The sequence below is a fragment of the Gobius niger genome, assembly GCF_951799975.1.
Source record: "Gobius niger genome assembly, chromosome: 17".
Lineage (NCBI taxonomy): Eukaryota > Metazoa > Chordata > Actinopteri > Gobiiformes > Gobiidae > Gobius > Gobius niger.
Window position 1 is genome coordinate 24,248,004 of NC_136868.1, and position 25,151 is coordinate 24,273,154.

The 25,151-nt window shown below is 40.7% G+C and overlaps 2 protein-coding genes and 1 long non-coding RNA gene across 3 annotated transcripts in view; 2 read left to right on the forward strand and 1 right to left on the reverse strand.

The window, feature by feature from the left end:
- The window catches only part of wdr18 (WD repeat domain 18), a 40,638-nt gene extending 24,689 nt beyond the window's left edge, over positions 1-15,949 (reverse strand). The window contains exons 1-5 of the mRNA XM_079575613.1: positions 15,683-15,949; positions 15,320-15,430; positions 13,679-13,812; positions 10,134-10,275; positions 543-686 (exon numbers count right to left, since the gene is read on the reverse strand). Coding sequence (XP_079431739.1) covers positions 543-686; positions 10,134-10,275; positions 13,679-13,812; positions 15,320-15,430; positions 15,683-15,892 — 741 coding nt within the window. The 5' untranslated portion in view covers positions 15,893-15,949. The remainder of the gene's footprint in view (positions 1-542; positions 687-10,133; positions 10,276-13,678; positions 13,813-15,319; positions 15,431-15,682) is intronic.
- A 37-nt stretch (positions 15,950-15,986) lies between these two features.
- Positions 15,987-18,270, forward strand: LOC306977099. The gene is made up of 3 exons (XR_013793803.1): positions 15,987-16,112; positions 16,739-16,948; positions 17,942-18,270. It is a non-coding gene; the product is annotated as an uncharacterized lncRNA (long non-coding RNA).
- Positions 18,271-19,950: 1,680 nt separating this feature from the next.
- On the forward strand, positions 19,951-23,992 carry LOC306976510 (uncharacterized protein). Its single transcript, XM_079574448.1, has 7 exons — positions 19,951-20,138; positions 21,522-22,405; positions 22,484-22,568; positions 22,899-23,079; positions 23,232-23,335; positions 23,408-23,580; positions 23,651-23,992. The coding sequence occupies exons 1-7, from the start codon at positions 20,074-20,076 to the stop codon at positions 23,845-23,847; spliced, it is 1,689 nt and encodes a 562-aa protein (XP_079430574.1). The 5' UTR covers positions 19,951-20,073; the 3' UTR covers positions 23,848-23,992.
- The last annotated feature ends 1,159 nt before the right edge of the window (positions 23,993-25,151 follow it).

Below are 25,151 nucleotides of genomic sequence, written 5' to 3' on the forward strand. Positions count from 1 at the left end.
ACATTACTGGTTAACTCGTGCAAATGGTGAAATATTTAGTTATGTAAACACAAGCCGGTAAATTCCATAGTTCACGTTAGGCGAGAGCAGCAGCTTTGAGACCGTAGACAGTATCAGTAGCTTTAGAGGAGAGAATGGATCGAAAGGCAGTGTTTATCAAAGACGTTTGTTTGGGGGATTAGTACAGTGCTAAGCTCCAACATGCTAATCTGCAATGAAAAAGAAACAGCAGAGAGAGAGAAAGAGGGAAAACTATGCTGCTGACTAAAGACTATGATACAGAGGAATCTTCTCAGAAAGACTTACCCTCATCCGGCTAATTAATACTCACTGTGTCAATCCTGCAGTAACAAGATCAAACTTGGGATCCCTTAACATGTTACATCCAAGGACCACAAACTGATGAGGAATTATGATGTGACTCAATGAGCCACAAGTGCCACATTGTGAAAAGCAAATAAGGTGGAAGAATATAACTCAAAACACTCTCGGGAAGTCATGCCATACACTTAAATAGTGACTAGAAAGTTTGTGAGTCTCACCTGGCTACACAGAGACACCTGGAAAATGTTGCCGTCTGTACCGCCACAAAACAGAAAGTACTCAGCGGGGTCAAGGGTCACGGACATGATGGCAACATCGAAGAGGATGGACAGCAGCATCTCCCCAGAGGACAGCTCCCACACCTGGAGGGAACGAACAGGAGGAAATATATTGTCAGGTTAAAAAGCAAGAGACTTGACCCGCCAGTGTCTGTGCACACTGCTGTGCGAATGGTGAATGGCTCCTTAAAGGCACACTGCGCAACATTTTGGATGATGCTGTTTCCAGCTAAACATGCCCCTAATGACCAGCTTGACACAGAAATGGCTATGTTTGCTGTATCGAATGGATTTGGATAAGGACCAATTTAACCTTTTTAAACCTCACATTTGGCGAGACGAGCTGGAGACGTCTCCGCTCCCAATAAAGTTAGTCAGGTCACAGCAAACACATCTTTTTTTGGTGTTTATTTTTTACCTATAAGAATATCTGTAATAAAACATGCTTGTATTTTATTCTATGTTGGAGGCAAAATGTTACACGGTGTAGCTTTAATGTAAGAGTTTGAATGCCGAATATAGGGAAAGCGCAATGTAAATGTGATCATTTAGACAGGAAAGTGTTAAAGGCACAACAGGCCTTTATCAGCTAACAATTAGTTAGATAATAATTACAAACTAAAGTGTGTTTTTGTTTGTTTGTCAGAAAACACTATACGTGAAAATATGGCTAAAATCTGTAACCTTAAATTAATCAATGGTATTCATCTGGGATCAGAGTGTGCATTCCGGTGAAAGGACTGTCGAGCCCTGTGTATTTGCAGGTTAAATCATCAACAAAATTCAACTTGATTAATAGAAAAGACAAATTACAACAACTGAACACCACAATGACAGTAAGATTAATAGCAGCACAATTCGTCATTGATTTTTAATCAAACCGTTTCATAGGTCTCTCTCGTGTTTGGTCATTTTGTTCTTTGAAAAATTGATCATCGAACTGTCGTGCTGAGGTCACCTTGCTTTGCAGAATTGGCGATATGAATGAGATTTAGCCATGACTGTATTACATAGAGTTTTATTTACAAATGCTTATAAAGATGCAAAACATCACATTCACACGCATAATGGTATCATTAAGAGCACATTAGAAAAATAATTAATGGAACTGTAACATCAAGATCTAGTTCAAGGTTTATGTGTAGCTGTAGCACATTGGAAACGCAGTGAGCACAGCATGAAAACAGTATACAGTGGTATGCAAAGGTTTGGGCGTCCCTTTAACTTTTTGACATTATGCCATACTATGGACCATAAACATAAATATATTTAGCTGAAATTGTATATGAAAGACACACACTAAGTGACACACAGTCGTGAAGTGAAATGAAACTTATACATGATTTTGATTTTTTTTTAAATAAATATAAAACTGAAAAGTGGGATGTGCAAAAGGATAGGCACCCTTTCCTTTTAGTGCAACCAACTGCCTTCAGAAGTTGCCTGATGATTTCTGAATGCTCACATGTTGACCCAATGACTAAATAGAATCTACCTGTGTGTAATCTACTGTCAGTTCAAATACAGCTGCTCTGTGATGGTCTCAGAGGTCTGTTAAGAGACGGTTGGAGAGCAGAAGCATCAGGAAGTCTAAGAACACACCAGACAGGTCCGGGATAAAGTTATTGAGAAGTATAAAGCTGGGATAATTTATGTTTATGGTCCATAGCATGGCAAAATGTCGAAAAGTTAAAGGGGTGCCCAAACTTTTGCATACCACTGTATCAATGGTAAGAAAGCAATGAATGTACGGTTATACAAGTTACTTTAAAAGAGTGTTTTGTGGATAATGTAAAATACAATTTGTCAAGACTATTTGCAAATTCCATCTATGCAATTATTAAACCATTACATGAAAAAAAAAAAAAAAATGCAATCGTTTTTATCGTATTTACTGAACTCCCAGAGGTGCTTTTTTTTTTTTTTTTACTGTAAAAGGGTAAAAAACATAAGCCATAAGCATCAGTGAGAGCCAAGACATTACTCTGTGGGAATCATTGTTATTCCATTATACCTAAAGAGCAGCTTCAGCTTTTCCAACATAACGGCTGGAAAGAGAGGGTTTTAGGAGCGAGTGGTAAAAAGCTGGTGACAAAATGCAACTCCGATTCAGTGCCAGGTGCCCCCTGACCTGTGTCCAAATGAACAGAGCCAACACTGCAGAGCGGAAAAGGGTTTCTGTTGCAGACTCACTTAAAGGGGGTGATTTAAAGGGACGGCTCAGTTCTTTTTAGCAGTGTCTAACTCTGGGCCGTCACGAACAAGACCCTCCTTTTGATTTATGTCCGACTGGGTTTTAACAAATTAAAAACTGATCTGAGGACACGCCCAACAGACAGTAGGGATAAAGTGACACTCCTTCCATTTCTAATTAACTTGTAATAAATATTTAATAATTAAAATATGTGTTACTAACTGTCTTGAGGAGCCGTCCAGTCCATTTAAACAGCCTCATCTACCGCAAAGACATACAGGAGAATAAGGCACCAGTCCTCAGCATTTTGGTAGAATGTATAAAAGCAATTTCTCTAATAACTGCAATGAAATGAGATTTGCAACATCACGATTCATTCACAAAGGCACATGTCTGGAGCATTAAAATATAAAAAAGAACTGAGACTGAAAGAATCCCATCTCAGAAAATACACTTACTTTTGGCATTTTCCCTCTCGTATAATGGGAGAATATTAAGTCAGGGTCAATACTGATACAGCCTAATCATTGTAAAGTTTGTTTGCCATCTCTTAAAGATATTTCAGCCTCTGTCCTCTGATTCATAATTAATTGAGCTACTTGTGGCCTTGTGCTAGGGCTGCACGATACGGGAGAAACGTGCAATACCGGTGTGCAATATCACGATAGACATTATTAAGAGACAGTATTTCTCATTGGCCTAAAGAAATGCCATGTATATCCACAAAGTGAAATATGTTACTTAAAAGGGACTATACAGAGTTTAAAACATGTTAAAATTAAGTATTTTACTCCCCTACATGTTCCAGCAATGTCCTAAGGTCTAGAATGAGCCCAGACCTATTCATCACAACTGCCTCTAAAATCCTGCACTGTCACTCAAAAAGTTGTTCATTCAGGTCCGAACTGCCGTCATGCAAGAGTAGCCTGATAAACCACACCCACTTCTTTCTGCGTGAAAGAAGGTGGGTGTGGCCATACACAGTAAACAAGTTGCTGATTGGCGGCTAAGGCCGAACCAATCACGACCGTCACAGAGAATTGACAAGGTTATGTCACTCGCTGCAGCACCACTATGTTGTTAGTTCAACATTAACATCAGCCAAGACTAATCATGGATGAAGTAGTCGAGGATTTTGCCTCCGCGTTCTCAGCGCGAGTTTATATTCAGTTCATATTTTGCGAATTGGACAACAGCTGTCGTCACGTCCGCTAATTGCTAATTGGTTTATTTCACTGGCAATCTGTGCACGTTAGGCCCACCCTTTCAAACTGCTCCAATTGCTCCGTGATCAGACTAACTTCCCTGCGTGGAATGGACAGGGAAGAGTATGGCAGAGCCAGGCAAATGCAAGAGCATAGAACCTGCAGTTACGCCTAAGACGTGAGGTAGCAGTAGTGAGCATAAAATGACCAACTTGCAAAAACTTGCACCTTTAACATAATAAGAATGTAAAAAAAACAACAACTATTATTTGTTGACTGAGTAGAAACAGTACTGTCTGATGACCCCATTATTTATACCTCAAAATACCGATGCTTTTACCATAGATCTTCGGACACAAACCGTATCGTACATAATATATGTATGTATGGTGGTGGGTGACGAGTTTTGCATAAGACACTTGAATATAGTGTGTTTGAGTTAGAGAGGCCAATAGCACAGACTGGCAACCACATTCCTGACTACTCCAGGCCCCAGGTCAGCTGTGGCTCCAACAGTAGCTTACGACTACAATGAAAAGAGCTTTGGGAATCTTGAAAGGCGCGAAGTGTAATGCATAATTACTATTTAACACATACAAAATCCAATAATAATCTCATTGCACTCGCTGAACATAATGTACAAAGTAGCTTTGCTTTTAGATGCCTTGCTTTGTGAAGTACAGTTTGACTATTGGCTAAATCTGGCACATTAACTTGATGGACTGATGTTAATTAATGTGGACTGCTCTGAATGATAAACATGTGTTTGCTGCCTTCATAAACCCCTTGATGCTGCTCCAAAACAGAAGTCAACTCCTACCAAACAGTAAACATGTTTATTCCTTTGTAAAGTCACGCATGGGTTTGCTTGGACCTGAGGCGAGGAGCAAAACTCTGTGGAACGGAAACTTGGTCAGAAAAGCCAGAAGGCACTACTGCTGCCGCTGCTGCTGCTGCTGCTTCTGCTAGTCCAAAAAAAAACAAATGGATAGAATTTCAATATTATAAACTATATAGCTGTGATTTATTTTTGAGTTTTGAAAGTTGAGTGTGAGTAGATTTGTTTTTAAAATTAAGATTCAGTTTACAGCAAAAATTCAAGTATGATATAACTTGTTGCCCTATTCAAGTCAGCCTGTGTCTTATTTCCTTTTTTTGTTGAAATTAAAACTTCATCGCTGTCAGTAGCATAAATGTATTTAGTGAAATCTGTCACTGCTATTCTCATATTCACCGGAGCACAGCGGGTTGTTATTCATGCAACACATCATGTCAAAGTACAAGAGAAGCGTGGTGCAGTCTGAAGTGAACTAGCAGTGACCTGGATATGAACATGCTTTTGATAAAAACGTCTGTAGCTGTCCCGGTCATCTCTGCAGGGGCAATGGACCAATCAGGCGCGAGACAGGAGTGGCGGCTTCCCAATTCCCCCGAGAGTCTCTGGGCGGACTTATCAGGAAGACAAAAAAAAAACAAAAAAACTTCCATCTCTCCATCTGTCCCACCTTCCCCTTTAATCCGCAACTCGATTTTATTCACAAAGTTCCCAACAAAACCCTCATTATAAAATAAAATAAAACCGACTTTCGAAGACAACCGGCAGCTCGTTAGTGTCTCGGCGCATCTCTCCGACCTCAAACCTTCAACAGCACACACTTAAGTTTATCCGTTACCCCATACCTCCATCTTTAGGGCGATGTGACAGTTTATAATAATGTCCAATAAAAACATTGAATTTGAATTGGGACATTAGTAAGTCCAGCAACTGGAAGTTCAGCGGTCGGGGGGATGGTCAAGTCATTAGCGTTATAGCAACTAGGTAAAGTTGGGAACTGTATTCAGTTTAGCCAAAATGTATTCAGGACTCTGACTCACAATAACGGAAACAAACAGAGGCAGTGAAACAGAAAATGCTTGACAGAGATCTACATCAAAAAGAAAAAGTCCAGGAAGTTTTCTCAAATGGCTTCCTACTCACTTCCACCAAAGACATTGAGAAGGAAAAAAAAACTTCCACTTAAAGCTTATACAGCAAGTTGGGCCGAAGGTTTCTAATACAAAATAAAAACAGGGCTATATATTCTACACAATAAAACTCCTGCGCTGCTACAATAGAAAATAATTGAGAAGTCTGAAAACTTTCTGAATACCAATCCGCAAAACATATCTTTCTCCTATATAGGCGCGAGCTATACTGTTCACATAGGTTACGAGCAGTTTCACGGTCTGTCCTCGTCTTGCATTTCCCGTGTTCTGTTCTCTATGTGGAGCTGTTGTGATGCGTTGACAGATCGCCGCTGAAGGTCTCTGTCTGTCGTGTTATAAACTCATAAATATTACAGCGCGGTGTGACGGTGCACAGGGGAGATGAGCCGGTTCAAAGTGAGACGCTTTCTTTACTAGAGAGACAAACAGCGCGACGTGCACAATGATATCTACAGGAGATGAACGGATAAGCGATGCCGATTATCAGAGCGGCTGTATGTTTATTTGTCCGACATACTGTATACGGGAACATAAACCCAGAGGAATCCGAGGGCATGTTTCGGTTTTGAAAGATCTTATAGCTTTGTGTTGCTTTTTATTCTTGGGATAAAACATTGTTGCATTTACTTACAGGATCACATTTAACTTTGAAACCCCTGCAAAGTTTATTCACGTCCTGGTTGAGAAATGCAGGGGCACTTATTTACTGTATATCGCTACGATTGCAGCTCATGTCTAACAAAAAGTGTCACAGCATCAGTAAAACTATCTGCCTTTTTTAATAACAGTAGAGTTGACTAAAACACAGAGTTTTACAAGCAAGCGAGCAGAGTGTGTTGACTTAATTTTTTCAATACATTTCCCCAAAATCCAATAAATTATTAGGGCTGGGACAAAATATTGGATCGGATCACAATACTTTTGGTGCAATACTAAGTATTGCGATAATTTATGAAGTATCACAGTACTTTCAATACTTGTGTTTGGAGGCATTTTTATCCCCCTTCGTCATCTCGTCAACTCCTTTGTTTTCCAGTCACACAGCACTTTGTTACATTTTGTGTTCATGCACTTTCAATCTTAACACTTAAAGGAAAAGGCCACCATTTTTACATACTGAGATTGATATGTTCTTAGCTGAGCTTAGACGAGTTGATGCGTACCTGTCTGGTCTTTGTGAGTGCGCTCAGTCAGGCAAAAGGACCAAAGATGTTTGGTCGTTTTACATTTGGCCTCTCCCAATGTATTCCTATAGCTCCAAACGGGGTGAGGTTAGAAGCGAAAAAGCTCTTCCATGGGCACGCACAAAGACTCAGTATGTCAAAACTGTTCCTTTAAAGAGACTAGATGCAAGTTGGTCATTTAATACTCGCTACTGCCACCTCAGGTCTTACGCATAACTGCAGTTTATGCTAAGCTTGTGCATGACGGCACTTCGGACCCGCAGTAAAAACTTTTCGAGTGACAGTGCAGGATTTTAGAGGCAGTTGTGGTGGATAAGTCTGGGCTCATTCTACACATTAGGACATGGCTGGAGCATGTAGGGGGAGGAAAAAAAAAAAAAAAAAACTCTGCATAGCCCCTTTAATAAATGTGAAATGGCATTTGGTTTATCTTTGGACACATGACTTTTCTTTTCACACATTTTAAAACAAACTTTACTTATCAAAATGACTTTACTGTATCGCAAAACGCATCGGATTATCCCCCGAGTATCGTGATACGTATCGGATCGTAACAAAAGTGCATCGTCCCAGCCCTATAAATTATGCAAAGTTGTAGACGTTGCTAGGAGACCTGTCTTTTTACACACTTTAAGCACCAGCTCCGTTCTTCACATATTTCACACTGACTTTTCCAACTATATCCAATGTAATTTTGAATACTCCTGGCAACTGTCATTGATATCCATCTCATTCACATGTCAATAGAAAACAGCCCAGTCCCATGTGATTCTGCACATTCCATACATGCTACATACAAGGTCTTTGTATTTTTTAAAAATATATAAATGTGTTAACATTTCTATATTTTACAATGCACATACTAATGTTGCATGCTGTGTTCCTCTTGGGACGACGTTATTGGAAACTACATTCCTTGGGGTTAGATGTATTAATAATTAAATGATCTCTTACGTGACTATATTTTAGGACAGGAAGGCATAAATAAATTAAGCAATAATGAATAATTATAAAATGCACAAAAAAAAAATATCAGCATCACACTAGTTTAGGGCTAAAAATGTTTCCTCAGAAGTTATAGCCTGCCTGCATTAGCCAAAAGTGTATTTACCGCAGTCAGATGGAAGACCTTAGTGATTTTGCAATAATGTGGCTTCTTGCGATGTCGATATTAAGCCAATTAAAACTGAGATAGCAATAATTTGACAGCCCCTTTTGCAGCCCTAAACTAGATCAAGTCGACTTACATCAACTGTCTATGAAATCATAACGATACGGCTTCTAAAGCTATGGGAATGGTGCGTTGGAGAAAATACTGTAAATGTGTTGTTTATCATCTGAAAGTGTCACTCTGGATTAACATAAAAGCGGCAGTTGCGACGCAGATGACTCAACAGCAATATTAACAGCCGATAATGCCACCTCCGATGCTTTGCTAATTCCCCCAGTGTTTTGTTCTGCCCCATGATAGATGTGAAATGTTGCCGCCAAGGTAATCCTCCCCGTCAGATCCGTTCCATTTGGATGTCCTTCACACAAATAAACAAGCGGCTGATTCATGAGCACTCCAGGTTTGCTTGAAAGAACCCCACGATCAAACATGGGTATTTACAGGTCATTCAGCATCACTTGTCTGACATGGTAAAATGACTGATTTAGCAAAGTATGAGCAGGGAACAACAATGTTTCAAATAAATACGCAAAAGGTTGAGTGGATGTTCCCTGCAGAAACACGATATGACAAATTATTCTGTTAAGCACCACAAAAGATGTCTCTTGATCTACCGCACCACTGCACAATTCATCAGATTTGAGTAAGGGAGGGTGTTAATAACTAATTAAAAGATTATACTGTGTACCAGTGCCCAATGGTCTTTACAGCTGCTGCATAATGCACAAAACATGGAGTTTTAAAAGATTGAGTTAACTCACTAGAATATGATAGTTAGAATTTTAGATGAGGGGCATATTCCACTACAATATTTCTTTATGGTCATATTTTTTAAAGGACACTTGATGGCATTTTTACTTGGTTTGTGTCAGAGATCAATTAATCTTGGAAAGTCTGGATATTAATCATTATGAGCATTTAACAGAGAACCATTAAAGATTTGACGTTCACCTACTCCAAAGCAAACCATAGGTTGTAGGTAATATTAAAATATCACTTTTTTTTACGTGTGTGTTAACCAATGGCCCCTCCATCGGGTGTTTTTATAGCGCTGGTTATAAGTTAATCCACTTTGGTTCAGTCCAATGTTCGCAAGCATCCATCGGTGAAGTGACAAACATATTCTGGCTGGTTAGTCGCAGGATCACGGAGAGAAATTTCAACTTCTGGCGAGTGGAAGGAAGGGGAACAGTCCTGAGTCCTGCAGCCATCGTAGCCAAACGCGCATTTTTGCCATATTTTTCTTATTGCTAGGTAAGGTTTTTTTTCTTCTTTTCTTTCTGACAACAGAAATAATGAAAAAGCTGTTTTATAAATTAAAATCAGGCCGTAAGTCATTATATTACAGACACTTTCTGGTTTTACAATCTGACGTAAAATACGTCAAATGGGCACAAGTCAGTCGTTTACCAGGAGAGGGCGGAGCAGCTGTTCAGAGAGCAGGATTAATGATGATTACACAGACATGTGTGAATTAAGACAAAAAACGCTCCCGGACCTTTAAAGCTGTCACTAATTTTTAAGGGTTAATAAAAGAAAAAGTCAACGACAATGTTGGGCATTTCTCTTGCATTTCTGTAACTCCCTGGAGTAGGACAGATAAGATCAGGTAAGATCATAACAGGGGCAAAATTTCACCAAAAAAAGCTGTAATTTGAAAAACAAATAAACCAAACTGATTTTCCGCCATCTTCCTGAAGCAGGTAATAATATCAGTAGGATTTGTGCATCTTCCAAGTTCCAACTCAGAAAAATGTTTTGACTTTTAGATAAAACACGAGTGCAGGTTACCTTCACCGTCTGGTCCAATGAGGCGGTGGCCACTCGGGCCTGTGGTCCCATGAGGCCACAGTGCAGGTCTGTGATTGGCAGAGAGTGACGGGAGAGGACGTGACGAGGCTCGGGCACATGGTTTGAATCCAGCTGAATCACACTGAAAAAGATCAAAACATTTACAATAAACACAAGAGTCTCAAGAGTTTCTTTATTCAACATCTGTCGATAACTTGTTGAGTGGGATAAAAGAGCAAAAGACTAATCAAAAAACAAGTTCACAAGAAGACATAAGGTTCTCTTTTTCATTTTCTCTTTGAGGGGATTGGGGAAGCAGAAAATGTGGAAATACTGCAAGCGCAAAGAAGAGACCACTTGAAAAAAAAGCATTATTTATTCAAGTAAACTCTTTTGACAGTAACTACGGTTCGCTCGCCAAATCTGAACTAGTTTCTTAGTATGATTCAGCTCCCTCAGACATGAATCAAAGTTAAGAATAAATGGATCATCTTTGGTAATCTAACATTTGTTAAAAAATGATCAAAATGCCCAAACAGCGCGAGCACACAGATGAACGGCACAGAAGCAGATGAGGGCTGTTCAAACGGCATGTTGCAGCAGAAACATGTTTTATTACTGACTCCGGCTTTCAGACACACGTCCATCTGACAAACCCGAGAAGAGCGCGTTTAACATTCCACTCAGGTTTCCCACAATCCTCCGCGCCTTTTTCCTGACGTCACCACATCAGAGGACTGAAGCCCACACGACTCTTGAGAATCTAAGAGCGCTTTTATATCTCAGCGATGGAAGGGATCTCGCTCATTTTTTAAGCCCTGGGCGTGATTTTACATAGCGTTTGAACTAAAGCCCCCTTCGGCTGAATCGGCGTCACAACTTTATTATTGTTCCTGCGGTCAGAGGTCATGGAGTAACTTTATGCAACTGGATTTTGGGGGATGCGGGTGTTGAGTGGCCTGGTTTTTCTGTCTCCATTTCGTCGGGGAGAGAGGCAAGATCCGAGCCAATCAGCTTCCTCCACAAGTGCGCTGGGTGCCAGGTGCAGCTCAGAGAAGGAGCCGGATTCAGCCTGGGGGGGCTTTTCCGAATCTGGATCTTCTCCGACTGCCTGCCAGCCGCCTGTGTTTTTTTCATGCTTTAATGACAGAAGACTAGTTCTGATGCATCTCTGACTCAACGCGGAAATAAACAAATGAAGATGTACAAAACCGGCGGAATAATAATGAAGTGGCGCTTTCAAGTTATCGCGAGCTACAAAAACAGATGCACGCACCTCAAGCTATGAGACAAATATCCCTAATTGACTCGGCTCACAGTTGTCCCAGGAGATTTTGGGGAGTCACATTCCACAAATAGGATAAGAATGCCTATAAAGATGGGTAACACGACAGGTCAGAAAGGCAATAACGTGGACTTTCCTAAGCAACTTTGTAGCTTAATGAATGCATATTTCAATCTCATTAAACCCTTTCATTACATTTTCAGTTTCAGCAAATTATTTCTAAGTTTTATAATTACTTAATTTTGAAGCAAAAAAGGCTATATTAGAAAAATCATGAATAAAACATTTTGAAGTTGCATGCGTTTTGGTTTAGGCAGCGTTAGCAAATATTATATAACACTTACACAGAAAACCTTAGTGATTTTGCGATATCTTGGCTTCGTGCAATTTGGATAGTAAAAAAATTGCGCAACCCTGCTCCACAAATCATAAATATACAATCCAAGCAACAACAATTATTATTAATTGATACAAAAACAAAACACATTGGCAAACGGCTGCAAGATATGTTTATGCTTGATAGAGATTTCAACACCGTAGCTCACCTTTGGGTAAATCAGATTAAATTTCCCAAATCATGTACAGCAGCCTTTCTCACTTCGCGGCCCCCCTATTAATGCGAAAATCCTAATGATAAAAATTTACTTTATTAAAAAACATTAGTCATCATTTTAGCTATTCAATTTTTACCTATAAAATAACAATTAGTAACGAGTAGTGAGATTAAAATGGTTTTAAAGTAGTACATTTTGGCAAATATAAATTTCAAAATATTTTTTTCCCCCAATGTGCTTGTTTTGTAGATAAACTTTAGAGGCCCCCCTGTAATGCCTCTGAGGCCCTCTAGGGGGCCCCGGATCCCACTTTGGGAAGCATAACAAGGTATTGAAAAAAACAACTGTTAAAGTAGTACTAAGTAAGGCAATTCAAGGCAGGGCAAAGCAACTTTATTTATACCGCGCATTTCGCACACAAGGCCACTAATGCCCCTAGAGGCCATAAGCGCCACTGCAGGTGTCGTAGCATGTTGCGCTTTTTACTCATTAATTAAGTAAATACTACGCTGACAGAAAAGATATTGTACATTCAATTACACATTTTTTTACTCAAATGTGAATACTCTTTAAGTGGCGCTAGCCCGCAGTTAGCTTTGCCCATTTGCCTGTTGGCTTCTTCTTCGTGATTCCATTAGCGTGTATTGGTGACTCCAACCCGGAGGCAGGAAGGTTGCAAGTGTGGTTTTCTGGCCAGAGACACGAGGGGGAGATGAAAGACCCCAAAATCATCCCATCAACACTTGTATTAGCCCCAGAGGGACTACGAAAAGAATTTATTGAGGTAAACAAGTTACTTTTACTGCTTTAATTTACGTTAGCAACAATGTTCTAAGAAAAACAGTCAAGGCGCTCAAGTGTTTCAGTCCTCTGTTAGTTCTTTTGAGAACACAACAATTTATCCCAACATTCATTCAGTCCTGGGCAGTAAAAAAAAGTTACCAAATATCACTCGAGGCAGTACAAGAACAGCTACAGTTTTTCTAATACAGCTAAAAGTGGCAATTTTGGCAAAGTCCATCGCCCAATCTATCACACCGATACTGCAATGCACTCTGCGTGCTCGTACTGGCAAACACACTGTATCTTACAACTTTATCAGCTGCCATCGATAAAAAGCAGGCGGATTTATATCAGAGGGATTTTAAACACACCCAAGGGAGACTGATGTGCCAAAACATGACCAAGACTTCAGTGTAAGCAGTCTCTGAACACAATGTCTTTAGCGATTCATCCTAATTCTAGTTCCATAATATAATTGCCATGGGCTGAAAAAGCACAAATGAATAATCTCATACGTCACAGAAGTTTAAGCAACCTTGTTTATGCACTGAAAGGGCATTCATCTTGACAAAAAATGCTAATGTAACCGGTAAAAAGCAGTGTGTAACATGTCCCAATGAGATGTGGTGAAGCTACACTTGATAACAAATGCCTCATTGGTGCTTCGACATCGATCACAGACAACTGACAGATGTCTCACAGGAGAGGAACACAAACCTACACAGCATAACTTACACTGTCTAAAAGCTCCCTCTACTGGCCATTATAAAGAACTTTCTAAACAAAACAACACTATGTTGCATTTTCATTATTTCCCCCATCTTCAACAAATCACACAATCAAAAAATAACACAGAATAAGCAACATCATCAAAACTAATTCTGTTTTTTTGGTGGTCCAGAATGTGAATAAGCGGAGCATACCTGGACAAGCTCCACACTAGAGCCAGGTTATCTCTTCCTCCTGAGACGAAGTGGCTGCTGTCATCTGTAAACTTTAGACAAGTGACGTCCTGGTAGTGCCGAGTGAGGACGGCCATCAGCTTTCCAGTAGAGACCTATTAAATCATTGATTAAATGAACAATTCAAAATTAACAGAAGCAATATGCCTAGGTGATATGGCAAAAAAGTAGATAAAGCTCATATGGATTGATCACAAACTTTACTACAATAAGGTTCATGATATCATTTTTTGTAAAGAAACCTCAGCTAAAACAACAAAAACAAATGAATGTTCAATTTAACATAAAAAAACATTCATTCCTAAAATTCAAACTCTGCTCCAAACAATAACCCGCTACTCCCATAGCATTGTCAAATTAAAAGTGCTATGCCACTTTCTGTAATTGAGATTGACCATTTAAATCACAATTAGATCAATATTTGGTTAGTAAATTTGTTTTTTGTACAGACAAAATGAAAATAATGTTGTTCAAATCATACTGTACACAGCACACCTCTGGTCGAACTACAACAAAGGTATTTGTTTGTTTGTTTGTTTGTGTAGTTTATTTGAGCAATTAACATTTTCTCTTTCTCCAGAGTTTTACAATCATACAGTTAATGGAAGCTCAAAGGGAGTCGACTGAAGCAAAAGCTTATAAGTGCCGACCCCTTGTTCATATATATTACATTTGCAATTCATGATGCTACAGTTATACATTACTTTTACATTTACATTAAATAAACAAAGTACAATCCTTTCTGAGTGTTCTATATCAGTGTCAGTACACAATTATATTCCTATATGTATTTGTGAGTTAAGTTTTATCCTACTGTTGTTACAATTGTCAACATAGGATCAACAGACTATTGCAGCACTGGCAAACAAGGAGGTTTTACCATTTCATATCATTAACACAGCATGCTAATTAAAAAAAAATGTAATAAATGTGATTAGTAGTTATTGTTATTTATCATAACAATTTTCATTTTTGTCATTATCAGTGAATGTCCGATTTCATATTATAGTCATATTGGACTTTATAATCTGCCATCTTGCCACTTCCTTGTTGTCATTACTATCCACTATTTGTTATCGATATTGGATAAATGACATGTCCAATTTGTATACCCTATCTAGTGAGGTGGTGTTAAAAAGCCAGGTACTTTGCAAAGGCTGCAGGTGGCCTATAATGACGCTCTGTGTGTGCTTCTTAGGAGGCCGAGATGGACCAGTGCCGTGCGAGTGAGATGTTGGACTGCTGGAATAAACACGCTGCAAGCTACACTGCGGACACTTATGTACCGTTTTATATGGGGTTTGAATAGGTAAATACAGTAATTGGTTCAATGGTTGATGTCACCTGTAGTGCCATTCGCTATCAGTCGAGAATGTAGAGGCACTGGTATAGCTGTCTTTTTAAAGTGACTGTGTATTTGTTTGTATTTTTGGTGTTGTTTGTTTGTGATGTCACTCTGTCTTTTTGGACCTCGAGTCCGTAATAAAGTTAAATTGAATTGAAATTGAATATAATGAATTGCACACAGCCCTAGGGACAAACACAACTGAATAGAAAAGAACATTCACAGAACAATATTTGTCACATCTAGAGCTCACTTACCTCCCATAGGTAAATGGCTTCAGCAACTCCTGTAGCAAGGAACAGCCCATTTGGAGAGGCTGTCAGGCAGGTCACCACCCCTGGACACACGATCTTCTGCTGCTGTGGATCCTGGAGAAAGAAGACAGCACATTACACTCGTCATGTTGGGCAAAAGCATACATTTTAGTGCAGTAATAGCATCACAGCCCTGCAATGGGCCTGTGCATTTACCCACGTTGTTAATAGCTAGTTGCAGCGCATGTTCTGACTCTACGCACTACATTTAAATAACGTGATATACAGGAAGATGTATGCACAAAAACAAGGCAGAGATGTGAATGATAAAAGCTTTCGCCATTAGTGAAGCTGCTGTATCGGTACCTTTCTCTGGATCTCCCACACGTTGATGAAGTTCTTGCCCAGCTGCGCAGACAGGAGGTACTCCCCGTTGAGCACCGTGAGAGTCCGGGCAGAGCTGTTCCCTCCGCGGTAGGACAGCAGGCTGGAGCCGCTGTGCAGGTCAAACACCGTGCAGTTCCACAGCTGTGAGCTCGAGTCACTGCTCACCACCACCTCCAAGGGAGCCGCCATGTTGGCTCTGACACACAACAAAACAGCACGCGGCACACCAGACCGGCGACAGTGGCTCGGGCCTCTACGTCATTTCCGGTTTGTAGTGCGTGATGCTGGGAGCTGTAGGCACGAGCTGCCTGTGCTGTGATGTGTCTGTGTGCAATGTTGCAGACTACAAGCTAAAAACTTTCCCCCCTGTTTTTGCGCAGCTAACCATGGATTTTTCCAGAGACTGTAGGTAAGTATGTTAGATGATGCTTTTATCAAGGTAAAGGCCTACATATGTGTTTGCATAATGTGTTGGTTTGTTAGTTAGTTAAAATAAAGTTCAGTTGTTATAGCTTTTTCAGACTGTACAGTACTGTACAAAGTATTGGCCAAAATCCAATACAATGTCTATGTGAAACTGACCAAATACTTTTTTTCCCCACTGTATATCTCATAGACTAACTTTTGCAATGATACCTAAAGTTTATGCATAATTACATATTCATATACATCATACATGTATAGGGGCCCCTGGTTGGGAAACAATAGTTTTATTACACAGTAAGCATTTAGAAGCTCAGGCTTGGCTTGGGGGAAAATTAACAGGATAATATTATAACCTTGGCTTCGATTTAATGTGACTTAACTTGCCTGCCACCAGCCTGAAGCAAAGAGTTACTTTTGAAAACAGACCTAACAGGATCAAACTTTTTTTCACTAAACACACGCCCTGCCTTAGCTTTAGTTATACTTCTAAAAATTGTGCTAAACCTTGGAGACTTTTCCCTCTGACTCAGTACAGACGGGGGCAGCTGCAGTATTAACAAAGGAAATACCATATCATCCAACACAAACACTTCCTCTGCCCTGCTGCAGACTCTGCCCACGGGGAGGGCAGAATTATAGCCTCCGCCAACAGCAGCTCCAGCCATGGAGGGATGGATTGGTGAGCAGCCAGTCAGAAGCAGCTGTGGGCGTCTCCTAGAGCGACCAAGAGGTTCAAAACCTGCAGAAGTACAGGGAGAGAGAGGTAGAGACAGCCACAGAAATGGACAGAGTGACGAGGCCGGGACTTGCTTGATCCAGGTGGGTCTTTTTGATTCACTCTTGCTGCTGTACAAAGTAAATTAGACCAAGCAACAGCATTCAGTTTACAGGTCATTATGCAGGATAGGCACAGACGGAGACTGCAAACCCGACACACTTTTAATGACAATATTCATGCACGATCCTGATGAACTCATTGTATTTAGTTATAGTTTTTTTTCTTAATTACATTATTCACATGCCACGTGTCTCTCGTGGATAACATATAAGCTTGTGCTTGAAGGACCGAGGAGGAGACAGCTGTCTGGATTACAAAATATTTCAGGCATTTGAAGACTGGGGAGGGTCAGTGTTGATAAGCTGAAATATGAGTGGAGGTTTGCAGTTGGGCTGTTACTCCCAAGTGTCCCAATCGCCAAAGTGATTTTCATAGTTTTGGTCGACAAAGCTCATATTTTGAGGCAGTAACTCTATCTCTCTGACCTACATAGCAGCATGTAATCTCCTCCGTATGTTTTTGATTTGTTGCGGCTTAGTTTGGCAGGCTATCTATGAAAACATTAAAATTTTACACATCAGGTATTTAAAGTTTAATAACGGTGTTGATTGAACCAGGTCCCCATAGTCTCCTGCTGCGGCTGAGCATCACCTGCTAATTGAGATAAGTGTGTGCCAGGTCATATGTGCTAATAGCTGAGGTGTGAATGGACACTATTGTTGTCAGCATTTATAGTTCCAATTATGTAAACAAACTGGCCCGTAAGCCCTTAGGTGTAAATTAAGTGGCCAGAACAGCATATTTTCTAAAATACAGGATTAGGGTCAAAGTGAAGTTATTATACCCAGGGGCTCGAGGAGTGAATGCCCAGTGCAGCTCCTGAGGAATGTTGGCCATGAATGCTGCCTAGAAATGCCCAGCTTCAAGATTAGCCAACTGTGCACTTCCTGTCATTTGTGGATGTTAGATGTACAAAGGATTATTTTCATTTCATTTGTTTGAGTACAACACTAAATATTTCCTGTTCTTTGTAGGTAAATAATCTGGCCTCAATCCTGACCCCAGTCATTCCAACATGAGGTCTAGCAGCTCGCATGTTTCGGACCCACACACCGACGGCTCCTTCACAGGCAGCAGTGATGAAGACCTGCCAGAGTTCAGCTCCCAGAGTGACCTTGACAGTGTGACCTTTGCCCCTTCTGAGGGTTCTGCTGAAAGTGAAGTTCAGTATGTTGTCACGAGGCTTCAGGAGGTGGAGCTGGAGAGGAGCAATGTCCTGTCGCTCACTCAGAGAGTAGAGTTGAACCGCAGCCTCCTTCAGCACCTTCTGAAATCGCCTGCAGCAGTCGGACAATCAGGGCACACAGGTACATAGTCCTGAACAATGGAAACTGTATTGTTTTGTATATTTAGGGAAATCCAGGAGAAAGCTTCTTTTTTTTTTAAATTTGTTTATAATTTGAAGGTGGTGGGGGGTGCAACCTTTCCATCGCATTCATGAGGAAAGGTTGCATCAGATGTCATTTGCAAATTCAGCAGAATTGTCAACTTATACAGCTATAACAAGTATGGGGAAGTGTCTACAACAGGGGTCTCCAATAGACAGCCCACGCGCCAAATCCGGCCTGCGAGATGATTCAATTCGGCCCCTGACTTACAAATCCTATGTCAAAAAAGTAAGCCTCTAGCCCATTCCTGTGCGGAGTTATGAAGTTTAAAGCAATAACCAGAACACTCACTCCAGCCACTAGGGAGCAGCTTAAATAAAGAAAGGAAAGAATTCCGCATAAGAAGAGATCAGGATATAAACAACGCATTACAATCACATATTAAATGCACAGTCTGCCCCTGGGCGGTTGTGGCTACAATAGTAGCTTACCACCACTGAGTGCTGAGTTAATGAATAATGACAACAGTGTAGCAAAGACTTGTAACTCAGGCTTGTGAAGTGCAATAGAAGTGTAAGCCGAGGTTACAGTCCTGTCAGGCTCATTATTATTCATTTATTGAAAACGTTTCCTCAATAGTATATTCCCAATCAAAAATATTTTACTGGAGCTCTACAAAGTGCTTCCGTTCTCAGTCATACTATGGATAACTCTTGCACTGTGAGAACCTACAGAAACATTTTAATTCTCAATTCAAATTTAGTTATACTTCTACAAATTGTACTAAACCTTGGAGACTGTTCCCTCTGACTCATTACAGACAGGGGCTATATATAGCCCGAGGCTCTGCCCCTGTCCCCTGGTTTTACTGGCTGAAACTGAATATTATGGATCGATGCATTTGTAAAATATCGCTCCTTCTTTTGGCCCAGGTTCTGATTTTGAGGTTTCGGATTCAGAGGACCAGCAAAATGGAAGCCTACTCAGGTAACTGTTCATGTGATGAAAATGTGCAAGTATCCTCATGATCTCACCGAATCATACCTCAAACTACCAGTTTCAAAATGGAGTTGATATATTTTGAAATGTTGTGATATGATGAAACCACAGTCTCACACTTTATTTCCAAACATCGTTTTATCTGAGTTGTCTGACTTATCTGTCGGCAAGTCAACATTTTATATCAGCAATGATAATGTCTAAGATGAAAAGATGAGAAAACCTTATGAAAAAAGTCCATGGGTATGAATGATTTACTAATTCTTTTTTCTTTTTTTGCTGCAAGAATTGCAGGATTATATAAATCCACAGTAACCCTTTCAAATCCTGCTGCCACAAGGAATATCATTTGTTTTGGCTCTGCATTTCTCGAAGCATATTTTGTACCTCTAAACTGTCCATCTATCATTTTGAGCATATGTTGTCAAACAATGAAAAGCTACGATATTCAAAACAATGAAGGAAGAAAAAAAAAAAAAGCTTATATCAGCATTTTTTTTTTAAACACACACCCCAATGTGACACACACCCGTCCTCACCACAGTGCTGATGTAAACAGTCTGTGTCGGTTCTCGTCAGGTTAATTAGTCCTGACTAGCTGCTCCGTCTAATCCTCCTTCCTCTTGTCCCTCTGTCCCACGCGCCAATGGAGTGAGCGGACGTCAGCCCCTACCCTCCCCCACCCCCCGCCCCTGTCCCGCGCCGCCGCCGGTGTGTGTGTCAGACCCTTTGTGTGCGATCGGTTGCCGCGGCAGCAGCAGTGTGCGGACGGCGCTCGTATGAAGCGTCGGCCCGAACCCCTGAGAGCCGACCACAACCTGCTGGCCCCCGACACGCGCTCCCTGTGAGTACCTGCTTACTCCTTTACTGTCCTGTGTGACGGACAAACTTGGACTGAAATTCAACAGGTTGATCTCCTGTTAGAGCTGCCCACAAGACTGAATTGTGTATTATCCATTATTTAAAATCTGCTTTTTACTTTGGTCTTCACACATTTTGCTACAATACTAGTTTCACTCTCATAATGTCGGTGGATGGCTATTCCTAGTTGCATGTAGAGCTATAGTTGGATATCTACATCATCTATTGATGCCTCGTGGAACCTGTTTGAAATGTTGTTGTTTTTTCAAATAATGCTTAATTAGATAACAACAATAATGTTCCAGAATTGTTTTATTTACTTTTTATGCTGCTTTCTTGTTAAAAAATAGATTCTTTACTATTTCACCAGTTCACTGGTCCAGGTCTATCCCGAGAGTCAAAAATGTGCATAGCGACTTGTCACAGGTGTGCTGCTCCGTCAACTCTACACCACACACTCCCGTCACATGTGCTCCACCTGTGGAGCGCTGTCAGGCCTTATCCACTGCTTTGTCAGATGCAGTCATGCAGGGCACAGTGAATGGGAACTCTACATTTAGTAGATCTCACTAAGTATAGGCCATCTCTTGGAATTAATGGTGTCAACAGTATACTAATAATAGCTGTGAAATCTAGGAATGATGGGATTTCCTTTAAGCTGTTGGAAAACTGCTGGCGACTCTGAATTGCCCCAGAGAATGAATGTGAATTGTTTTAATATTGGCCATTGGGTATTACCCAAATCTTAAAGCTTCTCAATAGGAGAGCAACAGTGTAATGCCTCATTTGAAAGCTAAGACCTACAAAAGTGATCATAACTTTGTTGTCACATTGTCGCCCCGTTTTTGTCACATTTTTGAAGCGCTTTTGTCAGTTATTCATTTCTCTTTTTTTTTCCACTTTTTGTTTTCATCATCATTTTGATTGATGTATCAGTTTTTTGTGGCTTTTTTGTCATGTTTTTGTCATTTTTTGTTGCTTTTTTTTGTTGTGGCTTTTTAATTGCCTTTTTTTTTCATTGCTTTTTTGTCATGTTGTCGCCTTGTTTTTGTCACTTTTTTGCTGCGTTTTTTTAAGGTTTTGGGTAAAGCCAAACTGGAGAAAATGCACTCGGTTCCATTGGGGATTAAGACGTTAAACTCCCCCAGCTGAAATTAACCTTAGAGAGAAGTGAGCTATGAACTAATGCAAGAATTATATGCATTTCAAAACAGGTGTATAATGGTTTAAACTGAAACGAATAGCAGAATATATTACTTAGCAGAATATATTGCTCGTATATACAGTAATTGTGGCTGTTGTGATTTTGATGTTGTTGCGAGCTCTTGTGGTTTGTGTTTGAATGCCACAGTTTTGTCTGTTGCAGGTCGGGGGTCAGGCACTGCGCAGTTGCTCAGGTCAACTCTCTGCCTGGACACATCCAAACAGCTGGCAGGTCCACGAGGCGCCGGTCTGAATCGTCCCCAAACCGCCGGCTCCGCTTCGAAGATGAAACCGAGAAGGAGGCGGAGTCCCGTTACCTGGAGCGGCAGAAGCGGAGGGCGGGGCAGCGAGGGCAGGACATTTTGGTATCCAAGCCCGATGTGTTGCAGTACGTCAATGGTCGACATAAAGCAGGTCATGGTGTTGACAGCCAGCACAATGCTCACTTAGGGGTGCGTCTGCAACTCCACCCGACCCCACCGCTATACAGTCAGGGCCAAATTTCGTACCCAATCCCGCCTGCTAGACCGGTCATCAGCCTGCGCACGGAGCCGATCAAAGAGACCTACATTGGTGTGGTTACATACAGCGACAGTGACGGAGGAGAAAGCGGGGAGCAGGTGGAGCAGAGGAGGGCTTCGAACACAGGGAGACGGACCAATTACATGAATCGTAATGGATACCATAAACAGGCCACGCCCAACTCAGACCTGCCCATCAACCCATATGCCCCCGAGCAGACTCTACTTCCCACAGCAGCACAATCTGCTCATAAAGTCAACTCCTCTTCCATTTTCTCTCCTTCACCCCCAACGCCAGCGCACAACGGCAAGCATCATGACGCAAGGACACACAGAAAACGCAATCAGAAAACGAGCAAAGCCAAAGACCAAAAGTGCCAGAACTTTGACCCGACTGAGAACCCCAATGAGCATGGGGCATCAGTGGAAAAGACGCCCCCAAGTCCGCTCCAAACTCAGGGACACGCACGAGAGAGCAGCCTGGATGCCAAGTTGAAAACCTCTTCAGTTTCCTCTTTGTCTCCAGGTCAGTGAAATATCTTCCCAACTCGTTATTTTTCTGCAAATAGGCTGAATTCAGTAATATTGTATTTTTTGTTGACAGTGGAGAGTCAAACCCTTTCTGCAACTAACTCGAATGGAAAGTCTAAAGAGCCTATAAAATTGGAGCATCACTCACCTCTGGAGCCGTGAGTGCTTCCAAAACATTCAGTATTACAGTTTCACTTAGTTTTAATCATTACAGTTTGTAATGATTATGTTATGGGGGCAAAATACTTTGCTGCCACTTAAGATTAGGGTTTTCAGCTTTTGAAAAGCCTCTTTTCAGAAGAGGCTTTTCAAATTTTTCAAATTTGTGCCAGAAAGACATGGGGGCATGGATGTACAAGAATTGATAAAGTGCTTCGTAATAATGTGCTACAGCGAGCAATACAGAAATCCATTATATTATATAAAAATCAGTGACAATTGAATCATGCCAGTAGTTGACAGTGTCTCTTGTTTCGTCTGTGTCTCAGGGTGGAGGGCTCTCGAATGTCCCTGCGCCGTCTCTTCTCCTCGGTCAGGTTAGGTCGCAGGAGGACCAGCAGTCTGGACAGAACCAGCTCACGGCCCTCTCCTCCAGAGACAGAGCCACCCGGTCCCACAAAACCCTACGGCCTTCTGAAGAAAACGCCCTCTGTTCAGTCTCTTACAATGGTGTGTAGAGAACCACAATCAGTTCATGTCAAAAGTTGTTAGAATGCATGTGTTATGAAACAACAGAATCAATTAAGTCAAGAATGTAGAATATTATTGTTGTTATAGATGGGCCAAGCTTATTTCAGTCTTGTTTATTTATTGCAATGCAGGGGTCACCTTTTGCAAAGCTAAGAAAGTCAGCCTCTCTACAGAACTTTGTGACGGAGCAAAAGAAAAAAGATCGCTCTGAAAACTACAAACCAGCGGCTCAGAGGTAACTGTTCAGTTTAAATCTCACACTCTTGTTGGTGTGGAGTCTACAGTGTGTTCACTGCATGTGTCTCAGTGTCTTGCAGCGGTGCCTCAGTGTGGAAGATGTGAGCTGTCCAAGCTCTATGCGTTCTGTTGGTCGCATTCTCCAGGTCGACTCTGACGGAACTCTGCTTTTGGAGCTCAGTCGACCCAAGAGCCACACTTATGGCTTCATCATCAGCCGAGGGAAAGGACGGTCTGACTCAGGTACTGCTGACTGACTCTTTAATGCGTTAATGCTGCCTGTCTGGAGATAATAATGTTTGGTGTGGTCTAGGAGTGTATGTGGAGAACATGGTGGACAGCAGCACAGAGAAGCTCTATGCCGGGCTGTTGGCAGTGGGAGACGAGATCCTGGAGGTGAATGAAGAGAAGGTTGCATGTCTCAGCCTGGACCAGGTCACCCATCTGCTGACCCACAGCAGCACAGTAACAGTGCGAGTGCTCAGACAGAGGAAGGCTCCAGCACGATGAAGCTCCTGACATTAGCGTCAGCTTCAGCGTCAGCCAACACCTGCTGTTTATTGTGAATATTTATTATTTGCCTGCCACACATGTGTCTTGAGTTATGATTTACATAAACCTCTGCAGTATTCTTCCCATTTCTAAAGTTCTAATGTTTTGATGTATTTATTACTATTTATAATTAAGCCAAGTCAGAATAAAGAACAGATAAAACATTATGTTTCAGCTCAGTTATTTTGTTTGGTCTATGTACATAGTTCAAACCCCACTTCTTAAAAATGTAAAGAAATAATGGCTCAGAATTACAGATGTTTCTTCCATGACCTTTATTGATCTCTGATCAATAACACAGCTTCATTTTATTCTGTTATGATTTGAAAACAGAAACAAAGTGGTTTCCTGAACTGCATTAGTATTATTTACAGGTGTAGTGGTCCATAACCTGTTAAACACATAATAATGTTAACCGTGGTTAACTTATAAAGCAAGTATAACTGTTAAAACAAAGTAAAGATTAATTAGAAAAGTTAATAGTACAGTCCTAAAGTTTTAAATTAAACCTCTAGTCAGTATTAATGCCTCAAAAAAATAAAATGAATACAGATGTAATTGTTGCTTTTCAGTTTACAGGATCAAATTCATATGACAATTGAAATAACACATGGACTCAGTCACTTAAGCATCTTCTGTTAAACACTGTCAATACTTGTGAATGTTTCCTGAACACACAGGTTTACCTTCTGCCCTTAGGCAGTAATACTTATTTGAAGCAAAAAAAAGTATAAATATTACAAATCATTATTATTGTTGGTATTAGGGCTTGATATTGGTTTGATTTGTCAGATACACATTGTAGTAAAATGATAGTTAACAATAAGACCATTTAAACGAATAACAGGATAATAAGGTAGATCAAAATAATGTCAGAATGTTGCCCTGTGTACCGTTGTATGATATGAAACAGGACCATGCATATAGTAGCTGCAACAGACAAACAAAAGAAAATAAAAGCTTTTAAAGCCAAACAGTCACAGGAAGTATGGCTTTCAATAATATTTGCTCAGCAGCAGAGAAAGCCTTCGACCATCAACATAACATCACAGCAGTAGACGTTCAGTCAGTTAAATAAAATGTAAACTTCCAATATCGTAGTGTTCTAGAATCTTTCCAAACAAAAGTCTAACGATTACAACCTAAAACTAAATAGCTCCATAAAATGGGTTTTACTGGTTAGCTCAACTTAAAATTAGTTTGTTGAAAAATGTATAAAGCCCTTACAAACAAAACGGAAAAAAAAAAAAAAAAAAACATCA

Coding starts and splice junctions, on each gene's coding strand:
- LOC306976510 (XM_079574448.1), top strand. CDS start 20,074: ATGAAGCGTCGGCCCGAACCCCTGAGAGCCGACCACAACCTGCTGGCC. Junction 23,080..23,231: donor CTGTTCAGTCTCTTACAATG/GTGTGTAGAGAA, acceptor ATTGCAATGCAG/GGGTCACCTTTTGCAAAGCT. Junction 23,581..23,650: donor GAAAGGACGGTCTGACTCAG/GTACTGCTGACT, acceptor GGTGTGGTCTAG/GAGTGTATGTGGAGAACATG.